Raw genomic sequence first — 18,713 nt, 5'->3', positions numbered from 1 at the left:
TGGACCATTTAAAATGTAAGCCAACATTTTTGTAGCAAACCGGCCAGGCACAAGACCATTTCCACCTTCTCGAAGTGTAAAATGAGTATCAGAGTGAATCTCTCCTAACCTGTCAGAAACATTTTGAGCTCATCTTCACCCCAAAATCAAAAGACAGAAATAAAATGCTGTGCTTAGATCATAAAATCCTTCACGTCTCTAAATATTACATAGTAGTCCCCGTTCTCCAAATAAATAAAGCATTCAATATCTCGCTAAAACTAGACTTTAAGCCTTTATGTATAATGCATTATAAAGGGTTATTAAAGGAAATGATGCATCATAATTGTTCATAATGCGTGCTGTAGTACATTAAAATGTTGCGGTAAAGAATTATAACCAAATAAATATTGCAAAGTGTAACAATGAATTTATAAGTGCTATAATGTACAAGTATTCATACGACATTACAATGCATTATAAGGTGCATTACAAGGCATAATTAAAAGGATAGTTCACCTTCAAAAAATAAAAATTCTGTCATCATTTACTCTTTGACTCTTGTCATGTCAAACCTGTATGATTTTCTTTCATCTGCAGAACACAAAAGATGACATTTTGAGAAATGTTGGTAACGGAACAGCATATGCCCCCATTCACTTCTATTGTAACCAATGAAGTGAATGGGGGGCTGTAAACAACATTCTTCAAAATATCTTCTATTAAAACTACTTTAGTAATGCAGTATACATATATGCTTTAAGTAAAGTCTCTCAAATATTTCCCTGTCCAAAATATTACCTGCCGCCTCCCCGGTTTCAAAATGTCACATGCTCCTAAAAATGAATGGCTCAGATGACCGGGACGATCCCGGGTCACATCGAGGGGAGACTATGCTCTTACCACAGGAGGTGTTAATGGCGTCTCGCAGCTCAGCGTACTTCCACTTGCTCAGGTCGCACTTCTTCACCCCAGCTGCCACCTTGTTGGCCTGCACCTGCGCACCCCTATAATTGCACAGAGGGAGAACGTTTGACACAGTGAAAACAGTCCTTATATCAGACTTAACCTCTTTTCCGGGAAAAGATCCTATTCTCTATGTATTGGCCATGCGTCTACTATGAGATTGTATTATCTAGTTAGAATGAAGTAGTGTGAATTCACTTTTTTTGTGTATGAAAGTAACTTCTGGAAGTCACTTGAAGAAGGGACGATGAGCGTTTTAAAACAAGAAATACATTTTCAAACGTATTCACATGTGGACGGAGTATTTTCCTTTGCCTTATTTTTCCACAAGCTACCTATCCAACCGATGCAAAAGCTCCTGTTACCAGCAGCTCAATGGTCCCCAGGCCACAGCAGGATCCGATGATTAATTGGCCGTCTGCTTAGGTGGAGAAACATTCTCTCTGAATCTTGTAATGACATGGACATAGCACCAAATTAACACGTCACTGAGCAAATTAGATGCAGCCCTGGCAACACTGGGCTGCAAACAGGACGGTTAATAGCGGCTAATGGTGAAGGTGGGATACATCGTAAATTATCTCTATGAGGGTTTCTGCAGGAGCATCAGGTCTGGACTCCCGCAGGGCACAGAGCTCGAATCCTTAGACAGGGTCTTTGAGGTGTCAGGGGGGGGCAATGGCCAAAAAATCACTACCCTGAGAGTCCTTGTTCTAATCCTAATGGTATCTCCAAGCCTGTCAAATTTGAGGCTTTTGTACCATGTGATCGCAACTGTAAGCGTGTGCATTCAGTATGGCTTCAAGCCATCCTGGTTGGCTGGAGAGATAAAAAAAAACGTAATTGCAATCTATACTTTTGATACTTTTGGCACAGTCCAATTAGACTTTTAGCAGAATGTGCATAGAAGTTTACGGATTTTAATTTGCACAGTCTAAGAAGTGTTTTCCTACTTGGAAAAGGCAATTTAAAGAGCAATATAAGATAAATCCAATATAATGAGGTAACAGGTTTTAGACCTGCAGCTTCAAATAACACATCGAAAGTGAGCTAATTCAAGCAAGCCTGTGAATGAGGAGAAAAATGGGCAATTCCAGGCAAATGTCAAGCTTAAGATGAAAAGTTCACCATACTGATAGCTCAGATGTAAATACTGGAGGTTGGTAACGTTTTAAAGCAGGATTGATAAGTGAATTGTCACATCCATAACTGTACATATTTCATAAATGTGCAAATGAAAATAAAATAAGTATTTTATGGTCTATGAATAGTAATCCTTCTCCATTTGTTGGGTATTATTGCTTCTGGTTTGCACATTTTCATTCAGAGGAATCCTACAATGTTGACTTTTTTCCCATTTTTGTCAAATCCAAAACACAATCATTTTTCTCTCTTTTAAAAAAGGAAACTTGTGCATAGACTGATATTTTTCTGACGTCTGAACTCCATCGTCCTCGATAGTCGTTTTAGTAAAATATAAACAGTTGATTCAATATTTATGTGAAAAATACATTCTCTGAGAGTTTGCATTTCATGCATTGACTAAAAATATCAAATCCATAACACTGGGGTAGCCCAAATATGTAACCAATTTAACGGACTCTGTGCATAAGCGTAGTGACTTCTGATATTGCCAGACGTCAGGATATCAGTTTCGACATCAAACATCAGCAAGATATCAGAAAAGTTTATGTTTGTCAGTTTGCGCTGCCTTTAGCCGAGCCGTTTCCTTATAATGGACTTCAATGGAGGAGAAAACGCGGGGGTGGGCGCGACGGTTCCCCCAAAACCTCAACCTTTAGAACTCGATCGCGAATGCACTGCAAATTGATGGAGGGCAATGTTCCGTCTGAAGCTGCGCGCTTGAGTGGCCATGTAGACTCATTGTAGGTCCTCCGTAGTGCAATTTTAGGCTGCGTACAAAAGCTTAATATCTACAAACAAAGTAGGCAAACGTCCGCTCAGGACGCAGCAGCAATGACCTCTACATCCTCTTAAGAAACAGGTAGATCACTCAAGTTAAGCATGTCTATAAACATTATGTATTATAACTATATTTCCCCAAACACAGAGGATGCCTACTTGACGAACCCATTGAAGCCCCGGACCTCCTTTTTCACTACCCATATACTTGACTGCTCCTCCGTCACGCTTAATGTATAGGAAATGTCATCAAACTGTGCTGCAATATCGGGATTATAACACCTAGTCCTACTAAACGAATCTGTCTTTCAGACTGTAATTTCAGAATAAGCGCAAGTCTCTCTCTCTCTCCCGATGAGTTCAAGAGTGCGGGTAAATAAAGAGGGAGTGGCGTGGTATCAAAGTGAACTTAAACTTAAATCTGAACTTGGATGGCTGTCTAAAGCGGTTGACAGTTTTTAAAGATGTAAAGCGTTATTTTCGACGGGCAAATGACACCACACCGCATCTGTAAAAACTCATCAATGAGACACGCACTGTTCTTGTGATCTGGCAGATTAATTCTTTTGGATTAATGCCCAAAACACTAATATATTTTAATAGTTTTATGCAAAAAGCTAATGGTTCTTAATGGTATTTTAATGGAAACCATTAATTTCTGTGATGGTATCTTTTGTTTTTATCAGCCGGGGTTGTTACATTTATAATCTGATGTCTTGAGATCAATCCGTCATATACAGGTATTTTTTGGCGTCTTATATACAGTATAGTTTATATATAGAAACTATATCTAACATATTTTACACATTATCTTATCTATCTTCAATGTACAGTATGGGGGGGTGCCAGTTCTTTAAGTGGGCTTACAGGGGGGCGCGACCATGAAAAGGTTGAAAGATTCATTCTTTTGACAACAGCTAGTGTTTATACTGTAATAAGTGAATTTGACAGAAATGTGGCTTTCCTCAGTTATTGTTGTATATCCCGACCTCTGACAACATCGGAAGTTCATCACCACGCTTGTCCATTAGCACTAAAACTCGAAATTCGTATTTTTTTTTAAGAAAAGGTAAAGCTTGCCAGCGGTTGCTAAGCTTGTTAGTGACATTTCTCAAGTCAAAAGAGCCCACCCCAAGTCTCTTTGACATTTGCCATTTAAAGTGTCGCTAATAATGAACTGTGATGACCTCCCGAGACATCATTTTGATGACAAACGCATCTTTCGCAACCTACTAAAAATAGATCTGGGCCGAAGTGTCTCTACAGCAGACGAGTATTCTTGTACCCGGGGCAAACGTTTCAACTCGTAAAGCAGCGAAGTTACCCTACAGCCTTACAGCAAACTTTTCGTTGAAAAAGTAGCGACACTTTCAACTCGTAAAGCAGCGAAGTTACCCTACAGCCTTACAGCAAACTTTTCGTTGAAAAGTAGCCACACTTGGAGTCCCAGAAGAGAAGAGGGTTGGCGGCGTGCGTGTGCGGATATAAGCTCTTGCATGGCTGAACATGGTGACACGGGGTGCAGCAGCATTCTGTCAACTTTGACAACTGTGAAGAGCAGAGCTGCTTAGCTGAGACCCTGCAAGAAGAGTCAGTGAACCAGGAAACCCCTCTGATTAAACCACACGCGCCGGTGTGAGCCGAGAACTGACACATAGACTTTTGCATAGTGCAACATTTGTTTTGAGCAAGCTCATACAAACTGCTGGGACAAACTAGTTAACTAGTAGTGTAATATGTATCACGATACAAAATTATGTGAACACCAGGAAATAGGTGATGTCTCTTTTTTAATAAAGTGTTAGATTGGCCTTTAATACAACTTTAAACCTTACCGCAATAGATTTGTAAAACTTTTAAAAGGCTCTAGTTGTCAGTTGTACATTCGTCTATCAGAACGTCTTCCAGTTGCTTCAGAGAGATTGGAGAGGGCAACCTGCTTTAACTCCTAATTGTGAAGAACGTTGCGCCTCAAAACACCAAATAATGGGGCTGTTAAGGTCACAGATGTTTCTGCTAAATAGGTTTCTACAATTTGTCCCCATTGGAAATGTGACAAATCATCTATTTCACTGCTTTCTGGTACTAAATAGAGCTAAACACAACATCAAAACCTCCATCGCTTGCCACTACCTTACAAATAGTAACAAGTAACAGAGATATCCGCATGGTGTGTTTTCTTAAATATAGACTTTCTTCAGGTTTCATCATTTCTTTCTTTATTCTAATGTATGACTCTTTCACTTTCTATTAAAGGTGTTATTTTGTGGAGGATCTATTGACAAAAATGCAATACAATATATAAAATGTCTTTAAGTGTTGTGTTTTTATTATCTTAGAATGAGCTGTTTCTATCTACATACACCGCGACTCCCCTTGTATGGAATTATTCATGTTGTTTCTATACAGTTGCCCTAAACTGACTTCAATTGTATTCAATCGTGAGCTAGATATAGTGCAACACCTCTATTAACCACCACAATAAACTGTACTGTTAACTAGCACTCATAGCCGTGTTTATGTGTCACAAAAGCAATAAGAATCTTAATTCATGTAATAACTGGGTTTACATACTATTTAACACTAGAAACAACAGAGCTGTATTGTTGTATTACAGTATTCAAACATAGTTAAAGTGATAGTCGTCCAAAAATAGTGATAGTGTCATTATTTAATCACAAAGCCAATGCAAGTATGGGTGGCAAAGATGAAGGCCTCCTCAAGTATGTATTCCAAATAAACTGAACCGTTGTTGAATCTTATTTATAATGCGCAGGTTCATATAATGTCACTTTACGATAAAATACAGATTATTAAAATAATTCAAAAGTAAAATACTTCTAAAGGCTATATACTATATACAGAACAGTACAAGTGCCTTAAGGAAGAAGCGGCGGAGGGTTTATAAACACATGAATGAGCCATGTAAACCAAAAATGTAAAATCTCAACAATGTTTGTTTGGTTTGATCAGTACTGATGTATGAACCTCCCAAAAAATACACACCGATAAAAGCATCATCAAAACAAAAGTGCCTCAAAACAACCGCAGAAAACACTAAAGTGAGAGCAGTTTTTTCTTGTTCATGCTGAGAGGCAGCGTGTCATTCCCATCGGCAGGTGCAGGATGCGGCGCTTGTTTATAAAAAACATGTCATGCATAAATCCAACATACATTCTGAAGCAACATAAATTATGGGATAGCAGTCTGAAAATGAGACTGAAATGGACCAACGTATGTAAAAGAAAATTCAAATGTTTTGTGTCCGGATTTCCTTGATACGTATGTTTATGTGAAGAAAAACCATTTGGGTTTTTTCGTATTCTGAAGAAAACACGAGAGCTGCTTGACGGTACAAAACTTGCTCCAATAATGTTCTGAATGTTTTATTCAGATTTTTGTTGTTTCTAAGATCATCACGAAAATTGCATCACAATTTTTTTTAAGTATGAGCTACACTTACGGTAACGGTTGCCCGAGCAAGCATCACTAATACGATTGAAATGGATCAACAATTGGCCCAAAAACATAAATAAACGTCCAAATGTTGTTTTTCCATCCATAATTTTCTCACATAATGCTCACTTGTTTGCAAGTGCCAGGCCTTTCTTTTCACTCTAAACTCTAAGAACTGAATCATGCACAAAGTATTTGGGTTAATATTAATATAAGACTGTTGTGGCTTATAGTCACTATGTAGTCACTATGAATAATCCATAATCTAGGTTGGGGAACGATTAGGGTGGCAGGACGTGACAGTGAGTGAGTGAGTGCGGTTAAAGTTAATGAAGCAGAAATTTTGAAGAAAGTCTGATTTTACATCTCCAGGAAGAACCAAGAACTTGTGATCCCATTACTGGAAGGAAGAGGAAGCACAAGCACAAAGTTTGGATCACAAAATAATCCTATAAAGGACTCTTCGAAATAACTTTTTGATGTTATTATATTGTCCACTTCCATTAACTCAATGAAATACAACGCAGCAGGTTTCTCGTGTTCCTCTATTTACCTTTTTTCGTAGATGCCTTGCCCGTGGTAAAAATGCATCATGGCATTTATATAATGCTGAGCTTCCTGTGTGGCAGAACTTTGTTCTTTGTTTGTTGTTCTAAAGCCGCTGTGCAACCGTACAGCTTCTTTTCACATGGAAATCGCTGTATAAAAATAATCTGTGGTTTATGTGCCTTTTATGAATGGCGACCAAGGCACGAAGCAGCATGGGTCTCGTATATCCAACTTCACCTGGTGATGCTGTTTGATGTGCTGGCTTTATATTTTCATTTGTGCGTGTGCTGTGTCTACCTGCGCAGGCTGGGGTCCATTTGGGCTTCGTCCTGGATGAGCTCGGCCTCGTTCTGAGCGATCCTCATGGCCAGCTCTCTGTCTCTTCTCTCCTGCTCGACTATGGTCTGTCTCTGAGTCTCCTCCTCCCGCTCCAAAGCAAGCTGCATGTCCAGTTCCGCCTGGATCAAATACACAATCCCAGAAATCAATAACAAGCAGATGCGGACCGGACAACTCCATCGCTTGCCACACCTGTGACTTCATTCGGTTCCAACATGACTTCACGTGACATCGGCATAGTACAAATGTGTTCCTGCGGGGACACTGACAGAAAATACTTTCTCTTTGAGCTTCAGCAGGTTTAACTGTAGTGATGCAAAAAATAAATTGGAATGACAACATCCACTGGTACATTTTGTTATATTTTGTAGTAAAACTGATCTAAACATGTTTACTTGAAAGGGACAAAAATCTCTATTTATTCACCTTGTAATTATGGAACACAAAAGAAGATACTTTGAGAAATGTTGTTTTGTCCAAACAATGCAAGTCAATGGGGTTCAATGCTGTTTCCAACGTGTACCAACGTTTTTAGAAAGATAGGCTGAAATATCTCTCCATCCAATAGCAAGTAAGGACATAGAGATCATCTACAGCAGACACCAGGAGCACTTCCCACTCAAAGGATATTAAGCCATTATGCTCCTGCGGTGTGCTGAGGTCTGATTAGGCATATATCCGAGGTTATACCCCAACCCGCCAGCCTGAGATTCTACGTCTAGACTGTGTGAAATGAAAAACAGGAAAAAACTAAACAAATGAAATGGACCACAGCATGGGCCTTGAAGTGCAAAAAAGCTTAGATGGGGCATTTCATCAGAGAAAAGATTTGACAGAAAGAAGAATGATGCAGGGTGCTATACTGAAAGGAGCAGAGAGCAAAGCAGCTGAGGCTGAATACTCATATAGTGTATATATATTTATACAAAGGGTTATAGGTCATGATAAATCTGGGCCATTTATCAAATGGCTGAAAGCAGAAGAGGAAAATAACATGTGGAGGAAAGCAGAGTGATATGTTACGGCTGAAAATAAAAAATGATAAAGAGTTTATAAACGGTCTGACAGCGGTGTGTCTTGAAGTGAATCGCAAAGGTCTTTGATTTATACAATGACTCCGAAATTTTGCAGAAACCACAGCAAGGCAAGGTCAAATAAAAATGGAAATAATTATCAATATCTGAAGGGATAAATGTAAAAAGAATAGAAGAGAGTTAGGCCGTTCTGCGATTCATTGCAATTCATCAAATTCAGAAAAAAGTTTTTGTTTATAAAAATATGTCTGTGCACATTCTTTTTGTATTTATAAACACATACTGTACATGTATACGTATTTAGGAAACATTTAATATTAAAATACAAATATATACATGCAAATATGTCCTAAATAAATACATGTATGTGTTTGTATATTTATTTTGTATTTATAAAGTGCGATGTATTGCGATTAATCTTTGAACAGCCCCAGATCAGCATGAATTTAAATAAAACAAAGAACAGAAAGCGGAACAGCAGACAGAAATAGAATCGAAAAATATAAAAGAATACAGAAAAATTTACAAAATAGGACAAACAGGATCAAATTTGTTTGAGATCAAAGCAACTGAAATACAATAGAACAGAGAGTAGAATAAAATAGAACAGAACAGGAAAGAAAACATAGAACAGAACAGGTTAGAAAAAGAAGTATACAGAAAACAAATGCAGAATTGAGCAAATAGAGTAGATTAAAATAAAAAAGGTCAGATAGAATAGACAGAACAGAAGAAATAGAAAAGAATGGAGCACATACAAAGGAACAAAACAAGTAGAATAGCATAAAACAAAGAACGGAACAGATTAGGGAAAGTACAGTAAAAGTATTGATAAAGTGTATATTATATATAGACTAATGCAATGAAAACAGAAAGAGTAGAAAACAATAAAACAGAAAAGAACGAAAAATAACAAAATCAGAGAAAAGGCATAACAAACAGAACAAAAGAGAACTGATCAAAACAGCACAACAGAATAGAAAAAAAAGCAGAATGGATCACAATACACCTAATAGACAAACTAAACGACAACAGAACAAACACGAACATACAGAATAGAATGAAACAGAGCAAATCGAGTAGAACAGAACGGGCTCAGGGGAGTTAGTTTCACATAAGCGGGAGAATGCAACAGCTTTCAGGTAACACAGGCACAAAGCGTCACTGCAGGGCGATTCATCTAGAAGGAACAGCACAGGGGAAGTCCGCCAAGCCCCCGAACACAGACACCATCGGGGGAGAAGGGGACGTGAGACTTTCACTCAGCAGGCACAGCATAATCCAGCCCCAGGAGGCGAGCAGGTACTGATGAATAAACCCACAGAGCACTGTGGCAGCTCAATACAGCGCATGATTATGCCTGCAGTACAGCCAGTCTCGGCCAGCTCTAAACATGCCAGCATGAGACGGAGTGGGCATTTGGTTTGCCGAAGGAGTCGGCGGAGGAAAAGGATCAATACACAGAGGGAGCGTGTATACACACACACACACACACCTGCATGACTCGCTCTTCCTCTTCTCTTTTCTTTCTCTCCTCCTCCTCCTGTTTTCTCTTCTGCTCCATCTCGGATTTCCTGATGGGATAGAGATCGAGGGTGGACTATTAATGATTTAGCGGGGCATGCAGGGAATTATTCCTCATGATCAATGACCCACAGAAACGGACCTGAAAACGCACCCACAGGTGGATTCACCACGGTCAAAAACAGAAACGGGGACTGCATCTATTGTTCGTTGTTCACGTAAATTAATTCGACAGCCGGTGAAAATTGAATACGGCGCTCATGGCATTGTTGGCGAGCATTGTTAAAAAGCGTTTACATTATCATACCCTAAAACAAATTGTAAACAAGACGTGCTGGAACGTTTGTGAAGACCCTGCCTAAAATATTTCAGTTGTGCACATTCTGTATGCCCGAACTCCTGATTGAGATAACTCCCGTATGACTATTGGAGTTATTTAAAGTGAAATCGATTAGTATTTCTAGGCTTTGAAAATATACATTTATATTTATAACGTTTGAAACCAAATTGAATGGGGAGCAGAGGAGATGACGTATTTTTGTATGCAAAACTAAGAAGCGAGGACACCCGGTTCCATCGCTCCAAAGTCTATGGGTTTTTTTAATGGGTTTTTGGTAATATAAAGACCACCCGAAATAAGGTCTGTGTTAAACAAAACCTTTATAAAACAATTATAAGCCGCTTGTGATTTCTGAAGTTTTATTGTGTCTTAAAAACGGCGGTTGCTAACAAGTCGCTAAAAGCGACTACTTCCTTTGGCCGGGACATTAGACGTCATCGTGCATATAAAGCTCACAAATACTGCAAAATGGGCACAAATCTCTTAAAACGAAGATGCAGATTCATTCATGGAGAATCTATTTACCAGGGAACACATTTTTAATAAAGTTTGAAAGAGTTGTCGGAGGCTTGGTGGTGGTAATGTCAAGCGACCTTCAGTGTAGTCTGTTTATAGCATCGTGTTAGCATTTTACTTCTGCCGACTGTATTTAGGCTTCAGTCGTAAATAGGATTTCGGTCGAGGGAACCCGCGCAGCGCTTACTTCCAGGTTAGCCTTCAAAAATACATCATCTATGAGGTACTGGATAAAAGTGATAGTTCAACTCGTCATTTCCTCAGCCTATTGTCATATCAAACCAGTATAACTTTCTTTCTTCTGCAGAACACAAAAGACGATATTTTGAATAAAGTTGTTAACCGAACAGCACATTCACCTCTATTGTCTCTATTGGACACAAAACTAATCTAAGTCAATGGACGCCAGTTACCAACATTCTTCAAAATATCTTCTTTTGTGTTCTGCAGAAGAAATTAAATCATACAAGCTTGAAATGACAAGAGGGCAAATGATGACTGAATTAAAATGTTCACTTTAAGGCTGTAACCTTCTTTTGTTCAAAATAAACAAAATGAGTTTTTGAGCAAGTATATAAAAATCGGTTTCAAAACAGTAAGCTTAAAGTATTAAATTATTGTAGATCTTTTGGTACAAATTCAATAAAATGTGAGTTTGACGCCATTTGACTTTAGGGCAAAAAAAACTGCAATTGAATGTTTTAAACAGAGATTGTAGTCTCAACTGTTAATATGTTGTGGAAAATGTTTAAATATACTATAAATATTAAATAATGTTCAATGTTTATAGTATATTCGGTTCAGGGCTTAGGTAAATATAGAAATTTCTGTCATCATTTACTCACCCTCAGGTTGTTCCAAACCTCTTCAAATGTCTTTATTTTCCCTACTATGCAAATAAATCAGAACAAATACTATAGGAGTCAATTGGGGATGAGATCTGTTTGGTTACTGAAATGTTTCTATATATCTTCCTTTATTTGTTAACAGAATAAAGAAATGTATACAGATTTGGAACAATTTAAGGGTAAGTAAATGATGACAGAATTTTCATCTTTGGGTGAACTGTTCCTTTAATGATGTTTATTCGATATTTAACTTGTAAAAGTAAAACAACAAAGACAAACAACGCAAAAGCGCACTGAAATTCGAAATTTACATAATGTAAAAATACTGTTCGATCAAAGACGACTTGTCTTTACTTTTGCACAAAATGTAGATTTTCTAACTTGATGAAAGCAATAACTGAGAAAATGAGGCTCTGCTAATGAACTTCTTGATCTAGCAATGTCCATGGGATTCAGAATTGTTGTCTTGGCACTATATTATTGTAATATTATTAAATTATTGTTATTACAATATAAAATTAATATTGCCTCTGCAACATGTGCAGACTTCCAGTCACTGCTCATTCCTGTTTACATCAGATAACCCTTTCCTCCCAGACAGCTTCATGTCTTCAGACCTCCATCGCTATAACAACTTTAAACTGATCTTAATCCTCGCACAAAGGCTCTTCATCAAACTTAAAGCGAGCGTGATTTGAAACTTTCTGTTTCGGTGCTTGCTAGCGCAGAACTATATATTCTTTGACAAGAATATAAACACAGAAATATCAACGTGGCCTGATTCGTGAAATGATGACAGATGCTCTCCATGACAGCAGGCTCGGGAGAATACATAAGAGAGAAGAGGTCAAGCCGAACCCTCTAGTGTTGTATTAATGATTCTGCCAATCCCCTCCCACACCTTCTTCTCTGCTCTTGTTCTTCCTTCAAACGCGTCGGGATGCTGACCTAACGTACGGTTCATCTTTTGGAAAATTCACGACGTGACTCACATGCGGCGATCCTGCTCCTCCTGCTGACGTAACTGTTCTTCCTCATCGTGTCTCATCCTCTCCTTCTCCATCTCCTCCTGGATGCGCTTGAGTCTCTCGGTCTCCTCCTGCTCCTGCTTCTTCTTCTGCATGGAGGAGAGGAGCTGCTCCGAGCGCTTCACCAGGCCCTCATACTCCTGCTCGATCTCCTTGCGGCTCATCGTCGTGGACTGGGGGACGCAGAGAGAAAAATGCAGACAATGAAAATGTGGCATGCAGTGTTTTACACTTTATTAATAAAGTGAATTCGATTGTTTTTGCTTCGGGATAGTTCACCCAAAAATGAAATTTCTTTCATGGTTTAGTCACCCTCTTGTCATTTCAAACCTGCATAACCTACCTTCTTCTGCTGAACACAAAAGAAGATATTTTGAAGAATGTTGGAAACGGCGGTACCCATTCACTTCTATTGGATGGACACAAAACAATGCTATGAACAGCCCTATCAAAACTGGCTGAACGAATCACATGAATTCAGAATGGGAATACATGTTTGACCACGCAATGGCAGACGAGGGGAGTGTTTGAAAACAGTAAGAGCACAGAAATGACACCGCATCTTCAAAAGACCTTCCGTCCTGGATAATTGAAAAAGGGTCACCGGGGTTTCATAAAACAAAAAAAGTTTCATATGAGTTTCAACGGTTTCATATCAACTCGCAGACTACATGTCCCTCTGTTGTATTAATATCCTGCAGATATTCATTAAACCTGGATGTGGATTCCATGCCATCTGGCAGAGCACCAGAGCAGCGTGTAGGGGTACGTGCCTCGTGAACAACTGTACCGCGGGGGGGGGGGGGCTCAATGACAAGGTCTATCTCCCCCCAACGCTAGATGAGTAAGCGCTAGTACGGTGAATGACAGCCATTGAAACAATCTACGTTATTTGCCGGAGAGGCGGCTGTAATCTGCAGTCCAGATGGTAAGGTAATAGGAGACATTGCCAATCAAAAATCAGATGCTAATGAAAAAGTGCTATGCTGATAACAAAGAGACCCATCACAGGTGCAGGAGTGCACAGCACATCTCATTTAGAGGGAAGAACGAAGTGTCCAGGTGGAAAAGTCTCGACTCTGGTGCCAGCTATCTATCAGAGAAGGCAATGCCTCTCGAGCCCGCTGTCAATAATGCCCTGCCAGTCTGACAGATGAGGTCGAGCTCCACGTAGAGAATACAACAATGCATATGCTGCACTCAATCAGCGGCGGATGAAAGTTGCGAGGAAGGAAGGAAATTGACAATGAATGCGACAAAGCCTCGAAAATCGTATTGATGGCATGCGGCATAAGCCTCTTGGACAGAAATCTGATAGTCAGATTGTCGAAGGTTTGTGTTTATTTACTTTGCTTGAGTTGTGGATTTGTTAAGAATTGAATGGATTTGTCCATTACACCAAACCTGGGCGTTTCCTGAGAGTTTCAAGGGGTCAATGATCAATGATCACATTTGTGAGCTTGCAGAATTGAATGTCATTAGATAAAAGACTGCAAAAAATGTCAAGACAACATATCCTTGTATTGTAGCATCTTCCATGGTTAAAAAAAGATAAGTATAAGATATAATCACTAAACTGTGGTCAAATTTACAAACTAATGACTCATAAAATTAATTATTGGTATCAGATGAATCCTACACTGCATATAAACCATGTCTTAATGGTATGGTTCACCCAAAAATGAAAATTCTGTCATCATTTATTCAACCTCAAGTTGTTTCAAAATTGGATACAATTTATTGTTCCACTGAGCAAGAAGAAGATATATTTAAGAATGTATGTAACCGAACAGTTCTTCGGCACATTGACTTTCATAGGAAAATAAACTACTATGGTAGTCAATGGTGCCCCAGAACGGTTTGGTTTCTCACATTATTTAAAATATCTCCTTTTGTGTTTAACAGAACAAAGATAGGTATAAAGATCTGTGTACATGAGGGTTAAAGTTTAGGTGATCAATCTCTTTAAAGTTTTGTGTTAAGAAATGCAGGAACTGTGTTGAGTAAAACAGTTTACCCAAAAATGAAAAATGTGTCATCATTTACTTAATCCTCATGTTATTTCAAATCAGATTAGTATGACTTTATTTCATATTTACTAAAACAGAAATGCAGAATATGAGGGACTGATGATGACCTCATTCTCCATTTACTTGCACTTTTTTGTATGTCAAGAAGATGCAATGTATGTCACTAAAACATCTTGCAAAACACATTTTCCTTTTGTGTTCCAAAGCCAAACGGGTTTGGAACAACATGAGGTTCAATAAACATATTATTTGTGAAAACTGCCACTGATTTGAAGAATCAGTGAATATGATCACTAACACGTGTAAATGGAGTTAAAAATGTGTGCCTTTTTTTCAAATAACAAAAAAATGACTAAATTAGCCAAAACATAATTTTAACATTGATATACAGAATCAATTATGGATACCCACCATAAAAACCGACAGAGGTTTGCTCACTGCAAAACAACAATTTGTATTTAAACATTCTACCTTTTCCCAAAAAGAGAAACACTGAAGGTTGACAGACAATTTAGACCGCCTTCATCAGGACATGGAAAAAAGACACACCTGCTGAATTATGTATGGCCACCTGATACAACTCAAGGCTTTGAAAAGAGCTGCACCACATAACATCAATGTGCTTTGTAAGCTGGAGGAGATGAAATGGGGTTTGGTTGATCTGGGGCAATATTCCAGTCCAAACCTCACCTTGATCTTGGCCATGAGGGCATCTGTGGAGGCAGCGAGTTCCTCAACCTGCTTGGTCATTTCCTGTTTGCTCTCCTTAAGTCCATTCACAGCTTCGTTGAACTTCTCCATCCTCTTCTTCAAGTTTTTCACTTTCACCAGACCATCGATGCTGTCACGAACAAAAACAGAATCATCAAAAACTTTGTCAAACTGCAAGCAATGCTGAGACACCACATAAGTCATTGACATAAAAGCAACAAGACTCTTTAAAAAAGGTGACAAAAGCACTAAGTTAAGACACAATAATGTGCTAGATAGTAGTTGGAATAAAATAATTTTCACTTCGTAATACAGTTCATGATCCTTACTGTGCCTGCCAACCAATGTAGCAACTTTCCAGCGCATGTTGGTCTTTATACATACCGAGGTCTGTGTCTTCTTTTGCACAACCACATGCGAACCGTCTTCTGAATCTTGATACAGGCGCTGGCTCTGTACTGCAGTTTGTTCCCCACTGTGTCATGAGAACCAGAAAGAAGCTTACTTATCCAACAGCTACACAAAGTAACAATGCAAAGCTACAGGCGCTGCAGGACGATTCCAGCTGCTAGGGACACATACATTTAATGACGGACAGCGTGCACCACTGGACCTTTTTCCAACGGCTGCACACCAGCCACTTATTGACCCGTTTTACAAGCTCAGCCAGGTGCTCCGGATCAGACTTCATGATCTGGTCAAACTCTGCGAACTGAAACACAAGCAAAGGTTTACGTGGCCGTGTTTTTGTTTGCGAGGTATCCCATTTGTTTCGGCTTAATGAAATGGGAAAGAGGTCTTAACTATTCGACTTCATGAGAAATTATATTTATAATCATTTATGGAATACTCTATTATATAAATAAATAAGTGCTGTCGAATCGATTTATCGATTGTAATATAGCATATTGTATATTATACGTGCACATGTACAGTATATTTGTACATTCGTATACCGTACACATTAATATAAACACCACATAAATATACATTATAATATACATTTATATATTATCGCAATTATCGATTTGGCAGCACTAAAATGTATTATATGAAATTAAAATAAAACGTTGTAATAAAATAAAATTGACTGTGCATTTTTATTATTAAATCATAAGAAATCTTCACCTTTCCGGGACGGAAGAAAACCCTGGTCAATCCAAACTTGTAATCGTTTTCGTTGAGGCCGAGTGCTTTGAACAGAGCCTGTCGGAGTAGAGAATACATTCAGACGGCAGAACATATACTTTCTTATACAGGTGCACTCGGGTTTTGAAGCAATATAAAACAAAAGATATCAAACAATTGTCAGTAAATTATGCCTTTTATGTATTGTGTGAGAATGGAACAAGACGCTCTGTGTAAAACAAGCTTTTATTAGGCTACCAATGTAACTGTGGTCTTGGTGTCGTGTGTATGATTTTAAACACGTCAAAAGTGCTATACATCATTTCTTTGTTGAAAACGTTTTAATACGGGCCGGAATTACTAAGTGCACCTTTAAATGACATTGTACATAACAGGCATCAACATGATGAACGGCAGCCCACTCATATATTATTGCTGAGTTTAATTGTACCATTCTACGATGAAGTAAATACTTAATGTTTAATCGCCAGGATATCATTGAAATGCAATTTGACTTCCAAATGTATCGCTACCATTTATCACAGATATCGATGAAGGATTACTCTGCGCGTGCTTTTTCGTTTTTTCTAAATACAACCGGGCAAGCCACGGTCCAGCGTACTATACAATCGTGCAGACATCAACTGAATAATAATCAGAATGGAAGCAATGAGAGGAAACTATTTTAGACGTAATGACAAACAAAAACAAATTGGTTTACTTTGCAAAAGAGTCGAGGGTCAAGCCTTGTAAGTTTGCTGGGCATGTACTGCTTGTACATGTTGTAGAGCTCGTGGAACGAAGCTCTGGAGGGGAAACCACCCTGCATCAGGTCCAGCACTGATACCATGCCTTAAAGCAGAGAAAAGGAAGAGATAACCAATCCAGTGAAGATACACAAACAGGATTTGCAGTATTAAAGTCTAGACATCAGGTCTCACTTTTGTCTGTACGTTTCAAGGTAAGACCTCACAAGGTTCTTTGTTGCCAATTTTAAGCAAACGGTTGTGAAAATGAAAATGAAAAACAGTTTTTCTATAAAATCATTAAAGCTTTATTATATTTATACAATTAACTTTTGGGATTTTATGTCATTTTTTATATAGATGTATTCTTTAGTCACAATATAATTCAAAAAGTTCACATTTGTGTTATTTCAAAGTTTTGATGACTATAATTCAAAAACCTTGAAAAAAGTAAGTGAGCCTAAACTTATAAAGTATAGCATTAGTATATGTAGGGCTGGAAATGGAGAAATGTGGAGTCTGAAAGGGGAACAGAGTAGCACCTCAAAATGTACAGGATTTCCATATATTTAAATATAGTTGCATTTTCTGCATTTGTGATTCAAATATATAAAATATGTTCCCAACTAGACTCCCTCTAGTGAATCTCGGCCATTTCCATCACAGAGTATATGGAAATGTAAATTCTCACTATCAACAGATCTAGAGATGAAAAACATTTGTGTATACAAGCTAAATATATACAATCCGTTTTTATTTTTATTCAGAAAAGTAGTGGTAAATGACTGTAAACAACTGTTGTCTAGGGTTAACAACTGTTGTAAACGAGTCACCATATGCCAGCGTGCAAATGTCATGAACTGTATTCAAGTGATCCACAAATAGTCGACACAGCTCCAAACTCTTCTACAGAGCTAGAACTAATCGATCAGCCCTCTTGACAGCACAACCTCTTGCGTACCACAAGCTTGTTTCTCGCCGACTTACTGTAGCGACTGAAAGTTTATTTAGAAAACTTTTGCAAATAGCCCATAAAACCACCTCAACCTTCAAAACTCTCATGTGGTAATGACACCTCTAAAAGATAATGAAAAATCACTGGAGCTCACAGTTAATATGGCCGCTCCATATGAACCTTCCGTATTTGTTTTAAAAGCGAACTTGCGACTGATGAACGGTAGGTATTTCTAATAGGTTTTCTTAAATTGGAATATTTCAAGCATTACCGGTAGTGCAGCAAGAAGAACTGGGAAAAAATGCATTTACTGTATACTCATACATATACAGTACATACCTGAGCACTGGAGCTGAGACAAGATCTGAGCTCCTTCAAACTGGTGGCTCACCATCTTCAGATTGGGCTTCACACAACGAATGAAACTGGAGCCCTTTAAAAAACATACACATGCAACTTTATTAAAGCAACATTGATCATCATTACCAATTAGAAACACAAAACTACAGTATTGCTTTGGTTTAGCACCTGACTTTGGAAAAAATTATGTTAATCACATAACGACATACAGTCGTGAGTAAAATTTCTGTGGCATAATTGTTGATCTTGCACAACAACTTTGTTTGTGTTGCTGCTATGAT

General features: G+C 38.4%; 1 protein-coding gene across 1 annotated transcript in view; it reads right to left on the bottom strand.

The window, feature by feature from the left end:
• The window catches only part of myo6b (myosin VIb), a 52,091-nt gene that overhangs the window by 4,675 nt on the left and 28,703 nt on the right, over positions 1-18,713 (bottom strand). The window contains exons 20-29 of the mRNA XM_079458811.1: positions 18,412-18,505; positions 17,093-17,223; positions 16,372-16,449; positions 15,826-15,955; positions 15,628-15,718; positions 15,223-15,373; positions 12,467-12,675; positions 9,742-9,820; positions 7,171-7,331; positions 883-986 (exon numbers count right to left, since the gene is read on the bottom strand). Of these exons, the coding sequence (XP_079314937.1) occupies positions 883-986; positions 7,171-7,331; positions 9,742-9,820; positions 12,467-12,675; positions 15,223-15,373; positions 15,628-15,718; positions 15,826-15,955; positions 16,372-16,449; positions 17,093-17,223; positions 18,412-18,505 (1,228 nt within the window). The remainder of the gene's footprint in view (positions 1-882; positions 987-7,170; positions 7,332-9,741; positions 9,821-12,466; positions 12,676-15,222; positions 15,374-15,627; positions 15,719-15,825; positions 15,956-16,371; positions 16,450-17,092; positions 17,224-18,411; positions 18,506-18,713) is intronic.

This window comes from Barbatula barbatula, assembly GCF_947034865.1.
Source record: "Barbatula barbatula genome assembly, chromosome: 6".
NCBI classification, from domain to species: Eukaryota; Metazoa; Chordata; class Actinopteri; order Cypriniformes; family Nemacheilidae; genus Barbatula; species Barbatula barbatula.
The sequence above is the reverse complement of the archived record's forward strand: the minus strand, read 5'-3'. Positions and strand labels throughout refer to the sequence as shown.